Source organism: Leguminivora glycinivorella, chromosome 10 (assembly GCF_023078275.1).
Source record: "Leguminivora glycinivorella isolate SPB_JAAS2020 chromosome 10, LegGlyc_1.1, whole genome shotgun sequence".
Lineage (NCBI taxonomy): Eukaryota > Metazoa > Arthropoda > Insecta > Lepidoptera > Tortricidae > Leguminivora > Leguminivora glycinivorella.
In genome coordinates this window covers 5,274,324-5,291,983 of record NC_062980.1, presented here as the reverse complement: position 1 = coordinate 5,291,983, position 17,660 = coordinate 5,274,324, and the positions used below count along the sequence as shown (strand labels likewise).

Here is a 17,660-nt window from a genome sequence, read left to right as displayed (position 1 = left end):
AAATGAAATAAATTAAACAAAACAATATAAAACAAAAAATACCTTTAGCACTTCCTACAATTGCGGTTCCCTTTTCTACTGCTGAAGCGGCTACATTTTTAGTAACATCTACTGTGCTACTGACAGTGTTCGCAATAGTGTCTAAAATTTGATAGACAAAATCATTTTAAAATCAAATCGAAGTTAAATTACACAGTTTAAGCCAATTTATTGAAGCAAGTTATTGACAAATTAAATATGAAATTTTATTTGTACCTTTAGCGGCTCCGGCATATGACACGCCTGTTTCTACTGCAGCCGCTGCTGTTTTTTTAGTTGTATCCACGGTACTCGCTACAGTATCTACAAGAATCAATTAACTATATTTAAAACGCAATGAAGTTACAATTGACTAATAAAAAAAGTATTCAAGTATTTATATTTTGTATGTTTTAGATTTTTTTACGTACCTTTGGCACTATCAACGTAACCCTTCCCTTTTTCTAACGCAGATTGAGCAACTTGCTTCGTTGTGTCTACAGTGCTATGTACAGTGCTCTGAATAGTATCTACAAGCGAAAGCATACAAATAATACATCATAAAGCCGACAACACATAATTTTACGTAGTTTGTTTTTAAATACCTTTGGCTGATTCGGCGTATGTTTTATCCGTTTCGATCGTATTTTGTGCTGATTTTTTGGTATTATCTACAGTATTTGATACCGTATCTACGAGAAAAACAAATAAATAAATTAAATAAACGGTTCAAAACGAATTTCTATGAAGCAAAAAATAAAAATGCTGGCAATAAAATTAAAAAGCGTTAATACCTCTAGCGCTATCAACATAAGATTTGCCGATATCGTAAGCCGAATACGCATAGCTCATTGACGTGTCCAGGGCACTTTGGAGCGTGTGCTGGGCCGTATCTAACATCACACAATAACAAAACACAAAATGTTAACCACACTTGTTAGTAAGTACGATTCAACAAAACAATTTGTACCTTTTGCGCTGGCGACGCAAGCTTTAGTCTGATCAACAGCGCTTTGTGTAATATTTTTAGTACCTTCTACTGTATTTTGGACAGTGTTCGATACTGTATCTATACAATCAAACAATATAATTAATACAAAATCAAAATTATCAAAATTCAATCATATGAAATGATTCTATACCTTTAGCGGATGTAGCATAAGTTTTGCCTGTTTCCAGAGCCGCTTGGGCTACCTTTTGTGAGGTATCTACAGTGCTTTGAACTGTGCTTGAAACGGTATCTACAAAACAAAACTTCTATAAGTACACAAAAAAATATATTTTGTGTTTCATGAGGATGCGCAAAGTTTGATATAATTTTCCTCTCAATGTTACGCCCTCAAATACGTTTCAAATTTGTTTTATTTAAAATGTAAGTCTTTAATACGTGTTGAAAGTATTATATCAAACGATGAGCACCAGTGTGATTGCATTTGACTACGAACCTTTGGCACTAGTGGCGTACGTTTTGCCAGTGTCGAGAGCGCTCTGTGCGGCTTTTTGTGTGGCATCTACTGTGCTCGATAATGTCTCTACAAAGACCAATCAAAATAATAATATTACATTAAACTAAACTACGACATGGTGATGAACGTATGTCAGATGATAAAATAAGGTAAAATACAAAATGTCGTGTAATGTAAATTAGCTTATTTTTATTTTAACCAAAATAAAATCGAATAAAATGTTTTTATAGTATGAATTTTCTGAGATGAACTTTTCGCTTTAGCCGTAATCTGTTGTAAACAAAGGCCTTTGTGTCTATTGTTGACGGCGGCTAGCTCCCGTTTCCACAACACGTGCTAAAGTATCAGTGTAGTTAAAAAGCAACTATCATGATAGTAATAAGGTTCAAATCCATAAAAAGCCCTTTCGGAGATAACACGTTTTGTCATCTTCAAAAAAAGTTACCTGCATACTGCAAACTGTTTAATAAATTTGAACCTTATTGCTATCATGATAGTTACTTTTTAACTACACTGAGACTTTAGCACGTGCTGTGGAAACGGGAGCTAGCCGCAGTGAATAATATAAACAAAGGCCTTTGTTTAACAGATTACGGCAAAAGCGAAACGTTCATCTCAGAAAATTTATACTATAGTAAAAGTCTCTATCTAAATAAATAATGCACCTACGTAAAAAAACTAATGAATGCACTATAAAATCGCAATGGAAACTAGCAACTTCAGTCAAGAGCCAAGAATGATCAACACACCCCCGCATAACCTATTTTGGCTGAAACCCAGGCTCGGTCAAACCTGGCTAATGGCACTCAAGAGTAAAACCTAATGAGTTCGATTACCTTTCAGCCATCCACTACCTTAGTTCTTTCACGTGCTTACCGCTTGTGAATATATCACTACAGCAAAGTATAAAAGATAGTTGTTAGTATTTAAAGAAAAATTATGTGCTCAAGATATAAAGTAAAAAAGTAAAAAAAATAGTCTTACCTTTAGCTGCATTGACTGCGGCTTCTGCTGATTTTTTGGTATTATCTATGGTTGTTGCAATCGTATCTAAGAAAAGTGCAAAAAAAAGGAAAATAAGAAAAGCTTTAGGTGCAATAGATGAAGAAATAGTATATTACAAAACTTATACTCATATCTATGAAGTCTTGAGTGTACATTGCGCGCATCATGTATCTGAAATGACTAACTACTTTGATCTAACGTTCAGAGTAAAAACTGTCCTGATATTTCAGGCAAGACTGGATCTCGTAATTCGTGTACCGTTTACTAGTTTTGCTAGAATCTCGCAGAGGAATAATCAAATTATAATGAAACATACCTTTAGCAGTGTCGACGACCTTCTTGCCATCAGCGACGGCTCGGTTGGCAGCATCCTGGGCCTCTCCAGCCGCTAAGGACACCTTCGACAGCTCTTTGTCTAGGGCGTCGATGGCTGAGTTTTTGGCGGCAGTGGCTGCAAAGTTATAAAACTTAAAAATGTTATTTATAAAGGTAATTTTTATTCTGTTTTTTTTTTTACTAACTTAGACTAACATAGTTTTATTAAGTTTAGATTTACTAACCATATTAAGTAACCTGATTTCTGAATTATGTAGGTAAGTTACATATATGTAGGTTTGTTTTAATTTTGGAACTTAATATTTTGAAAGGATTGGGAACATAATATTCGAAAGGAATTTGGAATGTTTTAAATTACATATTGGTTTAATTCTCAAGGGTGACTGATACTAGACAAGAGTTTATTTATAATGAGATTAATGAGACTTGATGGATTAAGTATTATCCCACCGTAATATTTACTAATTTATTGTAAACAGTTGTCTAAACCCATTTCATATTAAAATAAGCAGTAAGGCTTATGGAGGAGGTAGGGCATAGCGAATGATATTCCGCTTTGTGTGGTAGGGCACAGCACAGCGGATATCGTCTCGTTCGAATCTAGAGCAGAGCCCAACTGGGGTAGTACCTCCGCCTTACAGAAGACCGCAGCCAAATAGCACTAGACCCTACTCATAGTGTTGTGTTCCTGTCGGTGAGTAAGGTTGCCAGAGCTCAACGAGGGTGCGGTGTGCTGATGACGGGAGGACTTACGGAACTAACTTGTTCCGTTTATTGTCCTTTGAGTCGTCGGCAACCCGAACCCTCCTTGGAACTTGTACACTCCTTTTTGCTGTGTACTTAACACAGCAAAAGGGAATGTACAAGTTTCTAATGGGGTGGCAACGCGCATGTGACACTGTTTGAGTTGCAGGCGTCCATAGGTTACGGTGACCGCTTTACATCAGGCGGGCCGTATACTTGTTTGCCACCGACGTAGTATAAAAAAAAAAAAGGTAAAGTTTAAAATACTATAAACTAATTAAAATAATATAATTAATCAAATATCTTATTGAGATCGGAAGAATGAAAGCGACGGACGTAAATCGATATTATGATCCCTTTATCAGTGTACTACATTTACTGATTGTCTGGCTGACATAAACTACGCTAGTTATGCCACATACATCGACGCTAATTGACTTGGACATTAGTCTGTTTTAAAATAACTATCAGGGCGATAAGTTTATTTATTGTTTTTTCAACACACACTTAATTTCCATGATAATTAAATACTTATTAGTGACCGGGTTCAAATGTAAGAAACTAATGAAAACTTCAAGATGAAGATGTATCTATGAATTGTCTAAAGATATTAGGGCACGAAGGTAAATTAGTTTCGAACTATTGTGAAACCGGATAGTAGGTAATTACTAACTTAAAAGAAGTAGTAAATGTACTGAGAACTGAGACAAATGGCGACCGGAAATGTTTTACAAATCATTTGCTGGCGCTATATGAGCAAGTCGCGTCATCACTTATTTTCTGTGCAACGTTAATTCTGAATCATCTCGACCATAAAATTCTTAGACATTACCACAATATATAGTTTGATTTGATCAACATCCAGGTACTCCATCAGGTCGATTCAGTTCGATTCATTCAGTTCGATTATTTTCTTTGATAAGCATATGGATTTACTTAGGTATGTAATAGTTTTATTCACTTCCTTCATTCGCAAGTATCAAGTATCTTTCTTTACCTAGCCTGCCAGATCTATTTAGTATTTACCCAAGAAACCAACCATGTTATTGGCCGGAAGTTTCTGCAAATTACTTATCTTTAGCTTCCTAAGTCCCAGACGCAATGGTTTTGTTTTTAAATTTAGAATTTGTAATAACATAGTTCAAAATAGGATTTGTAATATGTACAAAAACTTGTGCATGGATTTTGGAGGATATTAAAATAATGAACTATCGATTAATTTCTTACCTGAGCTCGCCGCATCATTGGCAGACGACTGCGCCCCGCTGACTAGCTCCCCGGCCTTCTTGACCTGGTCTTCCACGACATGAGCAGCCTCCGAGGTCTTCTCCGAAGCCACCTGTTCAACATCCTTCTTCTTGCGTTCGAAGAGCGACGCTGTCTTCTCTCCGATGCTTCGGAAGGCTCCTGGACAACAAATATTATTTATTACATTATTTACAGTGATATTTGTTATTCGTCAATAATTTAAAGTAAGTGTTAATGTTCTACCAACACTTTTTCTGTGGCATCCTACCTGGAAGTATTTGATTTATTTTTGAATTTGGTATCATTTGTTATTGTTACTCAGAAAATGTGAAAAAATATTTTTAGAATATGTACAAAAATGTGTACTAGAACTGGGCAGATTAAGGCTTTATGTAGCATATTTATCGATTATTGTCGATATGTAGGTTTATGTTACGCATCCCTACGTTTTGCGTTTGTTAGACATAATATAAAAATAACCTGTGTTCGGGATTATAATTCTTAGGTATACTAAGAGAGAGAGATGCGTGTATTTATCATAGTAAGACAAAGTAAATATTATGTAAATAAGCAATATAATTTGACGGCTGTTTTATACGCCATAAAACGACGTAAACAACTTTACTGTGCGGCAGACAGCTCTCCGAAATAGGAGGTAAACAATACGGTCGAAGTCGAAAGATAAATGAGCAGAAATAAACGTAAGGTACAGCGGGGTAAATCTCGACTGGGGGACAAATGTAACTGGTCAATTTTTTTCAAGATTAACAACGTTTTCATTATTAAATAGAGTGTCCACCTCTTATACATGGTAGGCGTGTTCAGTGGATACTTACATGTGGAACTCAACATCATAATAGTGTCATAATGGAAAAAATGGATCAGTTACAATTGCCCCCCAGTCGAGATTTGCCCCGCTGTACCTTATAGTAAGAAAATCTAATACTACTAATTAATAATAAATAATGAAATATAAAATAAAATCATTTTTTTTTTGGATTTCAAATTAATAACTTACTTTTACCAACATTATTTACCCCCTTGTGAAATACGGTTTACGAGTAAATAACAATTTAATGCTTGACCATGACAGTTATAAAGTCCTTTGCACACCAATAACGTAGACACAAGAGATAAATTCTCAAGGTGGATTAAACAGATAACTCTAAACAAGCCGGTTCGCAGACAGCTTACTCAGTCTCAAGCAAGTCTCACCCACACACGTCGCCGGTAAAACTGACGACACGGCGTCATAAATAAGCTGTCATTGATTAAAATACCTCTGTTTACTTCGAGAATTTTAGCCAGCATACCATTTGCAATAGGTAGAGTAATTATAAAATTTATAGAGAAATGTAGCAGCTGAATAGAAGTAGTTTATGACAATCGATACGACATGTGTTGGGTGTGCACGGAAGCCCTTGACCGAGCTGCAAAGGAGACGACGAAATCAATATTGCTGGCGCCCGGGTCTCGTGCATCTTTGTCTTGGAGCTAAGATTACATAATTATGTTACTACTGTGTTACTGTTACATGTACCTATATCACTGTGTGGTATTTCTTCTAATATTTAATATATTTTTGTATTTAATTTCAATCATTTAATTATACAGTTTATACACCTTCCATTTCCACGCTCAAAGACAATTACTTATTAGTAAAAACTATGCAGAATTATTTAATCTCTGTTTATTACAGTATAACTTAATAGGCAGGTAATCCACATTGTTACTCGGATTGATAACAGAGAGAATATTAAATGTATTAATACACATAACTATCGTTAATACAATAGCAATCGTTGGTAAACCTTAATAAATAAAATAAAATAAAAATTAATATTTTTGACTGCAATTAATCAAAAATATTAATAAATTAACATTAACCGTTTATACGTACATGTAATATTTGCGCGTTATTTTAATTATGACGATTATATATATGTGGCTTTGTTTTTATATATTTATTTAGATTAATCCACTACGTTTATTATTATTACCTACATAGTGATTAACTTTAGATCGATATTGTGTTTATAATGATTAATAGTTACGGAGAACAGACACAGTGTTTTTCTAATAACATATCAAATAATTATCATGACTCACCGAGGTTTTTGTCTACCAGTAAGCGTGAAAAGACACAGTATTTATAAAATATATTATACATGTAATGACTTAAACTTCAAGGCAGATAAACTACATAATATACGGTGAATTAATCGTGAGAATTATGTATATTTTGTAGCATTCTGTCTAAATAGGTAGGTATGAGTTAAAATTATATGTATATGTGAATACTATGATTATTTCTACAAAAAATGGAGTAGGTACATATTTCTGTGACTGTGTTGATATTTATAATAAAAATTAAAGTAATTATAATTACTACTCAAAACTACGTTGAATTAAATTTATAAGCTATTTGTGACAATCCATCACAGAAAGGCCCTTATGGCAGGTATTGAGTTAGGCACAGATCCTAAATCTGCATTAAATAAGCTATCTAATACAAAAAAAATCATGGCCCTAGGCCACGTACTTTTTTTTAAAAAAATCATCAAGCATACACATGCTAAGTATTGCACTTTTGAGAAAACGTGAAAAGAAGTTTGAAACTCACTTTAAGGGTGTTCCCATTGGAAGTTACATAGATGACGATTGATTGTGTATCTCAAGGTACATTTCTTTGAGAATCAGTTGTGATTGTGTTTCATCGACTTCCAGATCATGAAAAATCGAGCTTTGATTAGGGCAAGTCGCTTATAAGAAAAAATTAGGAAAACATATTTTTTTGGCTTTTCTTCTAATATGTTGCTATCTGAACTATAGTACATAGTTATATATGTTTCAACTTACATTTAAGGATAGAAATAAAATCCCATGGTTCATTAAATATGTATATTTTAATCAGAATATCACAATTAGAATATTTAACATCTGCTCCTATAATAATAATAATTTTCGTATAGAGACTTCTAAATTATATTTAATCAGTCTACACATTTATAACTAAAGTGTCAGAATTATTCTGCATGTCTTATTTTTTTATTTATAAATTTTTAAAGTTACATAAAAATCACAAATTATTGACTCCCATACATTTGGGAAAAGGGCCCTTATGACCATCACAGATAAAAATTACTCATTGCTAATGTATTTTATTATTTTAGTTACTTATCTTGTATTATAACAGAATACCAAAGAAAAAATGTTATATGAAGTAAACTTAAAATCTTGATCATTAATCAGTAATTCTCATAAAACGTTTATTATAATTATTAATTCACACAGTACCTACCAGATCGATTTGTAATTCTTAATATTTGTTTTTTAATTATTTAAGATACTTAGTATATCGGAAGAAAACACATCTTACCACCGATAATGTCACCAATAAGGGACCATTCATAAACTACGTACCGTCAACTGCTGCAACATTGGCATCAACTGTGCCTATAATTGCATTTATAAATAAAGTGTTTGTTTCCTTAAGTTGAAGCCACGAGGCAATGTTGCAGCAGTTTACGGTAAGAATAAACTTTTTTATTTTAAAGTGACGACTAGGTACCTAAATCGGGTAATTTTTAAATTAGGTATCAAAGTACTTCATTGAATCGTACCTATATAACATAAACTAACTTATAAACAAAAGTTGTAAGTAATTACAACATTTTTTAACAACAGTTTTCATATTTTCGAACGCGCTCTGGCATAAGGGCCCTTTTCTACTAAACTTTGAGCTGAATTTTAATATAGAAATACTTAATGTACACTACTGAAACCAAGCTACAATTGCACGTCTATTCGTATATTTTACTATTTTGCATAAATTCAAAAATCGATAATTTCGAACGATTTTACAAAAACGTCGATATCTCCGTAACTAGAAACCGCCATAAGGGCCCTTTTCTTATGGATTGTCACATTTATGGTTTAGTCGATACTAGGTAATACCTACGTATTGCAATCGTAATCTAATCCGATTGTTCAGGGACATGCTTGGCGGGGTCAACAAACTATTTTTGACGATTTTTGACGACCGGTCTGGCTCAGTCGGTAGTGACCCTGCCTGCTAAGCCGCGGTCCTGGATTCAAATCCCGGTAAGGGCATTTATTTGTGTGATGAACACAGATATTTGTTCCTGAGTCATGGATGTTTTCTGTATGTATTTATCTATTTGTATGTATATCGTCGCTTAGCACCCATAGTACAAGCTTTGCTTAGTTTGGGGCTAAGTTGATCTGTGTAAGATGTCCCCAATATTTATTTATTTATTTATATATTTATTAAAAAAATTAATTAAGCACTTCGCTTCGCAATAATATTTTCTCTAAATGTATTATTTTTTGAATCACAACTCTGATAAAGAAATCCAACTGTACAAAAAAATTAAAGTTACTGGCAGCTGTGTTTTGATGATTTAAATTTAACTAAAATATTTAAAATAACTACCTACTAATGTTAGGAAATACGTTTATTAGATTATTTTAATTTCCACGACTAAATTTCGTTACAAGTTTTAAATGTTAAAGAAAAAAAAATCTAGTGACGTCCCTATGTGAGTGAGCGGTAACTGGTAATTGACTCGATAAGTGTCACTCGCGTGCATTGTTCTCGTTCGTTTGACCGAATGGAAATAGATTTGGGAGTCGGTCAACCGATCCGGGATCATTGCTCGACCGATTTCGCAACCACCACCGATTGATTGATGCCCTGAATAACTTCAGCACCACTTGAACATCATACGAACTAAATGACAGCTGGATATGATTTCTACAAGTGAGCTGGTTTGGAAATTGAACCACTTATGATTTAAGCATTCATAAACTAAACATGCAGCTACATATGATGATTTAAAAATATTTTCATTAAATTTGAATTTAGCATGATTGAGATATACTAACTACCTATTTACCGAGAATAAGTTAAGTATAATTATAAAATGAGAATATACCTACCCATTATTGTTAATATTAATACTTGACGTTATTAGTACTAAGTAGGCAATTAAATATTTTATAGGCTTATAATATAGGTAGTAAATATGAACTTTTTTATACTCAAATCTTTCTTTACATTTTTTCTTCTCTAAGTAGGTATTTTAAGAAGTCGTAATAGTTAATAATACCTAAGTACCTAGTTAATGGCTATGTTTTATTTTAGGTGGTTAGGGCCTAGTCATACGCTTATAGATTTTGCAAGTTTATACCAATCGCAATTAGCTTGTCCGTGGAATTTATCAACAATGCATCATCGCGATAACGTCATGTGCGCGGACCGATTATAAATATCCGCCAAGATCAACGCTAATCCACTTTTAGCAGAAGGGTGGGAATTGTTCATTCGCAAACTACTGCGCTATAAAACGCTTTTATTTAAATTTACCAACTTTTTTAGATTTTCGCTATCGATGCATTCTATGTACCTACTCTACCGCAGTAGAGTATCAAGAAAGGAGTTGGGAGATCGGTACCTGCACTTTACGTAACACTGTGCACTGCAATTACTGCAATGATAAATTTATTTCAAAATTGGTTTTAATAATGCATCACGGCGGACAATTTCCTTAGCGTAATTTGGTAAACAAGAAAATTAATATGTTTTAGTAGCAATCGTAAAGTTCCTATAAGGGATAAAATGTTTATCGACAGTATGATATCATAACATGCCCTATAATATGTGTTTATTGCTCCTTTTATAGGGTAATATTGGGAACAACAGAGTGTATACGCTCCAACTCTTGTTACTTAAGTACGCTACAACTCTTGTTGTTAGTTATAAATTTCCTAATTCTGTTATTGACTCAATAAGAACTATCTGATAGTAAACTAATCTAAATAGTAAATCTAGAAAATAAATCTAAATAGTAAATAGTAGTGATAGTAAATCTGATAGTAATATATGTCCGACAGTAAGTCTGGGTCAGCCCCGTCTAGCTCCAGGTGTATCGACCCGTCTAGGCCAGACCGTTTTATTACTGCGGAACGTTTCATGACCTAAACTAGGACATCGTATCAACAAGCTAATATACTACTTAATAAATCTGATTTATATTATATTTACTAAGATGTTTACTTAATCACTTGGCAGTAATCAAATGGATTTACAATATCACTTTCATATTAATTATAAATAGTAGCGAAAGAAATTTATTGTACCTATCTATTTAGGAAAATTTATTGGTGTATTTAATATTAAATAAATCAGGTAATTTTTAATTAGCACAATCTAGAATATAAAACATCTGCATACAATCGTGTTCAGTATTTTTACTAAATATTATTTTGAAGAAAGTAGTTATATTATTATATGTTATAATTATAGCTCTTAAATATAAATTTTTGGGTACTTTTAATTTTAGTTTAAGTTTTATAACGTTACGTAACGTTTGTAAATACAATTATATATGTAATTTAATCAAAAATTTACTACTTTTTATTTCTAACAAATTATGCATAATATAAAATACATTCTTAAATTGTTCACGTAATCTAAACATAAATCTAATAACACATACATATTATGTTATTTATACTATACTATTTTATAGCTATACACGAAGCTCTAATGTGATTAGACATTACCTGTTTATTGAATATTGTACCAAAGCAAGAAAACATCCGTAATTTGAAACAGTCATCGGTGGCTTAGTTTTATTTATCAGTAGCTCGTATCAGAATTCCGGTAGTCGTCATAACTAGACGTTGTACCGGATAAGAATCGTTTAATCTATTTGATTTGCATGGTACTAAAACTGAATTAGCATTTTATTTTAATTTATCCACAGATTAATTTACGTAAATGAAAATAGTGTTGTGACTTGTGCACTTGCGCTACATGACTGAACATAATAATTTGAATCGAATGACGAAACTGATCTACGAAGACATTCTCCAAAAAAACTGATCGTTCTTAAAACTTACTACTGTCATTAGGCCCCTGTATGTAAAATTGTACATAAACATCACACGAAAATATACTTGGCGCTAAAAGCTTCACCGCCCACGATGTAGGTGGGTATTTGCCTACATGTTATTTTCCCTGCATCGATCCATTTAGACGGGTGAGAATACTGAAAGTGAATGGACAATTACGGCTTGGCAAAAAAGAGCAGAATTGGAACTATTTTTTATCATAACAAGTATAACAACACTTAACTACTGTCATAGAAAGTGAGCGTCAGGACCCCTGGACCACTACAGATATTTGATGTTTAGCACATACTAAAATTTAGTACCTATTTGATACTATTTGGTACCTGAGTACATATATTTGGTACCTCCACTGATATCGAAAAATCGAGCGAATAAAGTGGCCAGACATTCTGACGTCAGGATGTCTGGACCATTTTGGTTTACATAGTTCTAAACAACACTACTAATTGATATCTTAGTCAATATTTACTACCTATTTGGTACCTGTCAATATATTTTTTTCAAATTTTTTTGGCGTACCAGAACAAAGTTATGATGGAATTTAAAGTTGTGAGCCCAGCCGTGGCGTTGAAGTATGTAGCGCCTGTCAAAAGAATAGAGGCAAATCCGCCTGCCCTCCTGCGCGTCAACTTAAATAGGAATTTATTTTTAGGCACTCGCACATCATCTCTACTGACCAGTGGCATTAATATAGTCGAAATATAAAAGTAATTAGTGTAATTACACTAGTTTTCCATTTTCCTCCTGAGAGAACCTCCTACAGTCTCAATAACGTCTAATCTCATGTCATGTCCCTGAGAGACATCTCCTGGCGGAGAAATTTGTAAATCAGTTTACCCCTGACAGCCGGTCATTTTTGCGACTGTTCAGCAGCTGTAGAGCTGTATGGCAGATTTGGCGGCATTGTGGTTGTAGGTACTGATAGTAGATGATTGATTTGATGTTTGTATTTATTCTTAATTCATAATTGACACTAATCGATGCAAAAAACAAATGTTACCGAAAGCAGTGGTTTATTTATATGATAAACCCCTATAACGGAGCTCGTGGACCATAGACTGGTCCACATCATCAAAATACATCCTATATACCAATATTACCAATGACGCTGTTAATTATAACAGTTTATGCTATTTCCCCCCTAGAATTTGCCCAACTGTTGCCACGTGTTTAGGTCTCTCAGGAGGAAAATGGAAAACTAGTGTAATTACACTAATTACATTTATATTTCGACTATATTAATGCCACTAATCAGTAGTAGAGATGATGTGCGAGTGCCTAAAACTAAATTCCTATTTAAGTTGACGCGCGCAGGAGGGCAGGCGGATTTGCCTCTATACTTTTGACAGGCGCTACATACTTCAACGGCACGGCCGGGCTCACAACTTTAAATTCCGTCATAACTTTTTTCTGGTACGCCAAAAAAATTTGAAAAAAATATATTGACAGGTACCAAATAGGTAGTAAATATTGACTAAGATATCAATTAGTAGTGTTGTCTAGAACTATGTAAACCAAAAATGGTCCAGACATCCTGACGTCAGAATGTCTGGCCACTTTATTCGCTCGATTTTTCGATATCAGTGGAGGTACCAAATATATGTAGGTACTCAGGTACCAAATAGTATCAAATAGGTACTAAATTTTAGTATGTACTAAACATCAAATATATATCTGTAGTGGTCCAGGGGTCCTGACGCTCACCATAGAAAAGTGTCAAATTAATTGCCACATGCGTAACGGTTTACATAGACGGTGGCGCCCCTATCATTTTCTATTATTTTTTGCTAGGCTGTACAGAAACACTGCTCCTAATGGGAATGCTCTATTCCCGAGCACTTAGTACACTTGTACTTAAGTGTTACCAATGAGATCGGTAACAACATTCCGACCCCCGCAAGCAGTGCTCAATTGAGATAATATCCGGCTAGCTATTATCATGACATCAGATTCCGACGCCCGTGATGTCATCAGAAAAAATAGGGGGTTTGCAATAGTATTAGCGATTTAGTAAGGAAGACGTGGAATATTAAATACATAACAAATAAAATAACTTTAATAAGATTAACTGAAAAATAGTTTATTAACGATTTTTTTGTAAATGTATAGTGGATGATATACTTTTGTATTTTATAAGAAAATAATATGCTTTTATATGTAATTAAGTGGGAACTGTTCATATTATGTTAAAGAGCTAACGGAAGCAAGTTTTTACCATTTTACAAAATAACAATAAGCATCTTAGGTTACCGCAGCAAAGTGTATAGAAACTGTCTTCCTCATACTTAACTGATGAGTTCAACGTTATCATTCGCTGCTACAAGTGACACGCATGTGAAGTACCTCTTTGTTCTATATACCTATTTAAGCTCTATCTGTTCACAGTGAAACAAAGAGTCTTTGATTGACCTCTGTTCTATTTATGCGACCTTGAAACAATGGCATCCATTGTCTACCACCTATGCATTCTGACTGGGAGCAATTACGATTTTAATCTCGTTATAAAGTCATTTCGTTCTATGTTCTTAACTCTTGTGATGATTAGGTACTGCATCACTATCATCAGGTTTCAGCGCAGTGAATACAAGGCTATTTTGGGTCATGACAACATGTGATGTCAATTTAATTGATTTGATAACCATTAGGTAATTATTCACTTCACACTATGAAGGTGATCTCTCTAGTATGTTCTCATCGGTAAAGTCAGGACACAACAATAGAATGTTTAATGTAAGTCAGAGGTACTTCTTGGTTTTATTTGACTTTATAATTTGGTAGGTATTGTTACAATCTTAAAATTTGGTTTGTCTTGTACCTAGGTATCAGTATTCGTACCTACTGTTTTTCAGACTCCAAAATGATTTTTGTCGGCGTACCCATCGATTTTGTAAAATTCTGTAAAACTAACGATATGCCATAAGTCCTGCAAAACTAAATAAGAATACATACCTAATACAGAATATAAAAGCGTTACTATTATTCTTTACTTTCTAGAAGATTTAATTTCTACGATATCCATTAATGTTAAAATCACGCTTTTTATTTTATCCATATTACTCCATACCATACCTGCTTCTACCATGTTCCTTATTTAAGTACTTGTACTCATGAAATGCTCGTGAAATGAAATATCCCATATGTTAATAAACATGTGCGCCCTTCACAGGCCTTAAAATACCGCGGCTGGCATTCCAGACTTTATTTTCGTTTCAAACTGGCCAGTTTCGACATGGTAAGGAATAATTTTTTGTATAATAATTAATGTCTGAAAGGTGAATATGATAATTTTGCATGGGATATCCTTTTCCAGTTCATTAATTTTTAATGTGTAGGAGTGAGACGGGAGATTTAAATCGTTGTCTAAGTGCGGACCGGCCGACCTTGATGATGTCATCGCGCATGCAGCGAGTTTTGGTTGTATTATGGCTTGATTATGATGGCCTCTGCTTGATGAAACAATGCTTAATCTTTTGTTGACTTTGTAAAAACGCTCGGATTTTTTCAGCGAAGAAACAAAAACGTATTGGTGATTTTATGTTTCTCCTTAGTCTAACTGAATGAAAAATGTCTATATAAGTAGTAATTTTTTGTGTCTTTGTACTCTCTGGTAGCTCAAGTTGAGTGATATTATATCATGTCTTACCCTAAAACCTCAATCGATAAACTACGAGACGTAGTAGGTTCGAGGTCGAAGCGACTCATGCGACACGGCAACTGTTACAGCCAAGTAACAGCAACTCGGTAAACACCAATAACTTCGGGCATAATTCAAACAATGGCCAACCCCAGTTTACCAAGAGCAAAATGGAAGAAATAGTTACATTTTCTTGTTAACTAATAGTTTGATAAAAGTTTAACTCAAGTAGCCTTTGCCGTTTGGCTGATGAGTTTTTTTCGGTGCACGTGTACCGAAAGTACCGAAACAGACATTTGCTTGGTACGCAACGCAACATATAGTGGGATCTGATTACTATGGTGTTTGCTTACGTTATCGCTCTCAGATAATATTTATTTTAACCGTTGGCAAACGAATACGTTTAGAGTTTAGACTAACATTGTAATAAAATATGATTCATACTTTTAAACTCATTAATCTCATAAACAAAACTTAATAACAGCATGCTGTGTGTGATGTACCTACTTGTATTGCGTTAATCGTAATTTCGATTAGGTACCAATGTGGGATAGTATCAGTTTAGAATTTATATAATATTGTTATCGAAAATAAACTGGATAAGTAACAAAACTACATATGTATTTTAAAAGAAGTGAGGACGACCTTCTGCATTTCCAGAGCAGCCGTTCCAAACCAAATGCCAAACACCAAACTAAACCAAACCCCAAGCCAAATATATCCAATAACTCAGTAATGCTCCTCGTAAAGTCTACTAAATAATGAAATAATTCAATCAAAACCTTGCCTTGCCAAACTCGCGGCTGGACATATATTAACGTACGTCCTTTGTGTCATTAAATTAATGATCAATACGGAATAGTTAAGTAGTACAAATCGTACTGCGTAGTTCATGGCTTGGCTGGAGTACGTGACTAAAACTGGAATCTTTTACGAATAGAGTAAAGACGTATTTACTAACGCTTTGTGTAAATTTATCAAAGGCCTGGCTGTTTATAAGAATGCTCGGAATTTGAAATATTACTATTTACTCGGGTTCGAATCCCGGTAAGGGCATTTATTTGTGTGATGAGCACAGATATTTGTTCCTGAGTCATGGATGTTTTCTATGTATATAAGTATTTATATCAACGATTGTTTATTATATATATATATATATATATATTATATGTATCGTTGTCTGAGTACCCACAACACAAGCCTTCTTGAGCTTACCGTGGGCCTCAGTCAATCTGTGTAAGAATGTCCTATAATATTTATTTATTTATTTATTTATTTACTACGTATTTTATCTATAGTGAGCTTACATAGCCTTATTTTTTATTTGAACGTTCCAAGAAGGTCACTTTGTATTGTAGGCTAAGTAATTGATTTTTTTATTCCTCTTTATAACCATTCAACGATATAAAGGGACAACCTGTACCCGACTGTCAAATCGTTTATTTAAAAACAAAACAGTATAACGAACAAAAGATGCTACAATTTTTTAAGAGTAATCAAATGCAGTATTGTTTAAATTAATCTTAAATAATGCCATTAATATCGACATTATATATCTAAATGAGCAATTTTATTACATTTATTTGTTTGTATGTACCAGCGATCTCGGAAACAGCTCCAACGGTATCGCTGACCTTTGTAATGTCGGGGGTTTCGGGGGTGTAAAAAATCGATCTAGCTTAGTTTAGGTTCCGGGAATCTCTATTTTTTGAGTTTTCAAAGTGAAAGAGTTATTATTCAAAATACTGCATCATCTAAAAACACGATATAATAAAATAGAACTGTCGCCCGGGTAGATACTGTCAATAAATTAAGGTAGAAAAATCAAATAATATTAACCCATTTGTCAGTCCGAAATATAAGCAATAATGGTATAACTCCCATCTCCCATGTTTTAATAGAATATAATGACTGAATGAGTCACCACACCGCGCACGGAATGTGACGGAATGCAAAGGTCGTGTCGCTATCGTGACACCTAGGAGTGATCGGTCGCGAGTGAACGATTCATTCACTTGGCGTGTTCACATCACTTGTTGTCCTAATTAGGAAACTTGAAAATACTTCGTGATATAATTTATTATTGAATTATTATTTATTGAATCTATCTTATTTAGATATTATGTCAATAAAAATTATTAAATAAGTAAGTAGATTTTATTGGCTCCGGAAAGAACGACATAAATTAACTATGGTACATTAGATTAATAAAAAGAACTCGGCCCATAACCTTTCATAGGAATCTGCCAGATTTCTCAAACGATTGCATT

The 17,660-nt window shown here is 33.8% G+C and overlaps 1 protein-coding gene across 49 annotated transcripts in view; it reads right to left on the bottom strand.

Annotated features, from left to right (window-relative positions):
- The window catches only part of LOC125230033 (perilipin-4-like), a 47,181-nt gene that overhangs the window by 28,170 nt on the left and 1,351 nt on the right, over positions 1-17,660 (bottom strand). For 35 of the 49 annotated variants that reach the window (XM_048134993.1, XM_048134965.1, XM_048134969.1 and 32 more), the window contains exons 2-11: positions 4,797-4,976; positions 2,806-2,940; positions 2,469-2,534; positions 1,464-1,550; positions 1,161-1,259; positions 989-1,087; positions 624-710; positions 450-548; positions 256-342; positions 43-141 (exon numbers count right to left, since the gene is read on the bottom strand). In XM_048134993.1, the coding sequence (XP_047990950.1) occupies positions 43-141; positions 256-342; positions 450-548; positions 624-710; positions 989-1,087; positions 1,161-1,259; positions 1,464-1,550; positions 2,469-2,534; positions 2,806-2,940; positions 4,797-4,976 (1,038 nt within the window). Of the gene's footprint in view, positions 1-42; positions 142-255; positions 343-449; positions 549-623; positions 711-812; positions 912-988; positions 1,088-1,160; positions 1,260-1,463; positions 1,551-2,468; positions 2,535-2,805; positions 2,941-4,796; positions 4,977-17,660 lie in introns of all 49 variants that reach the window. The other 14 variants (XM_048134966.1, XM_048134974.1, XM_048134968.1 and 11 more) reach the window with 14 other exon arrangements.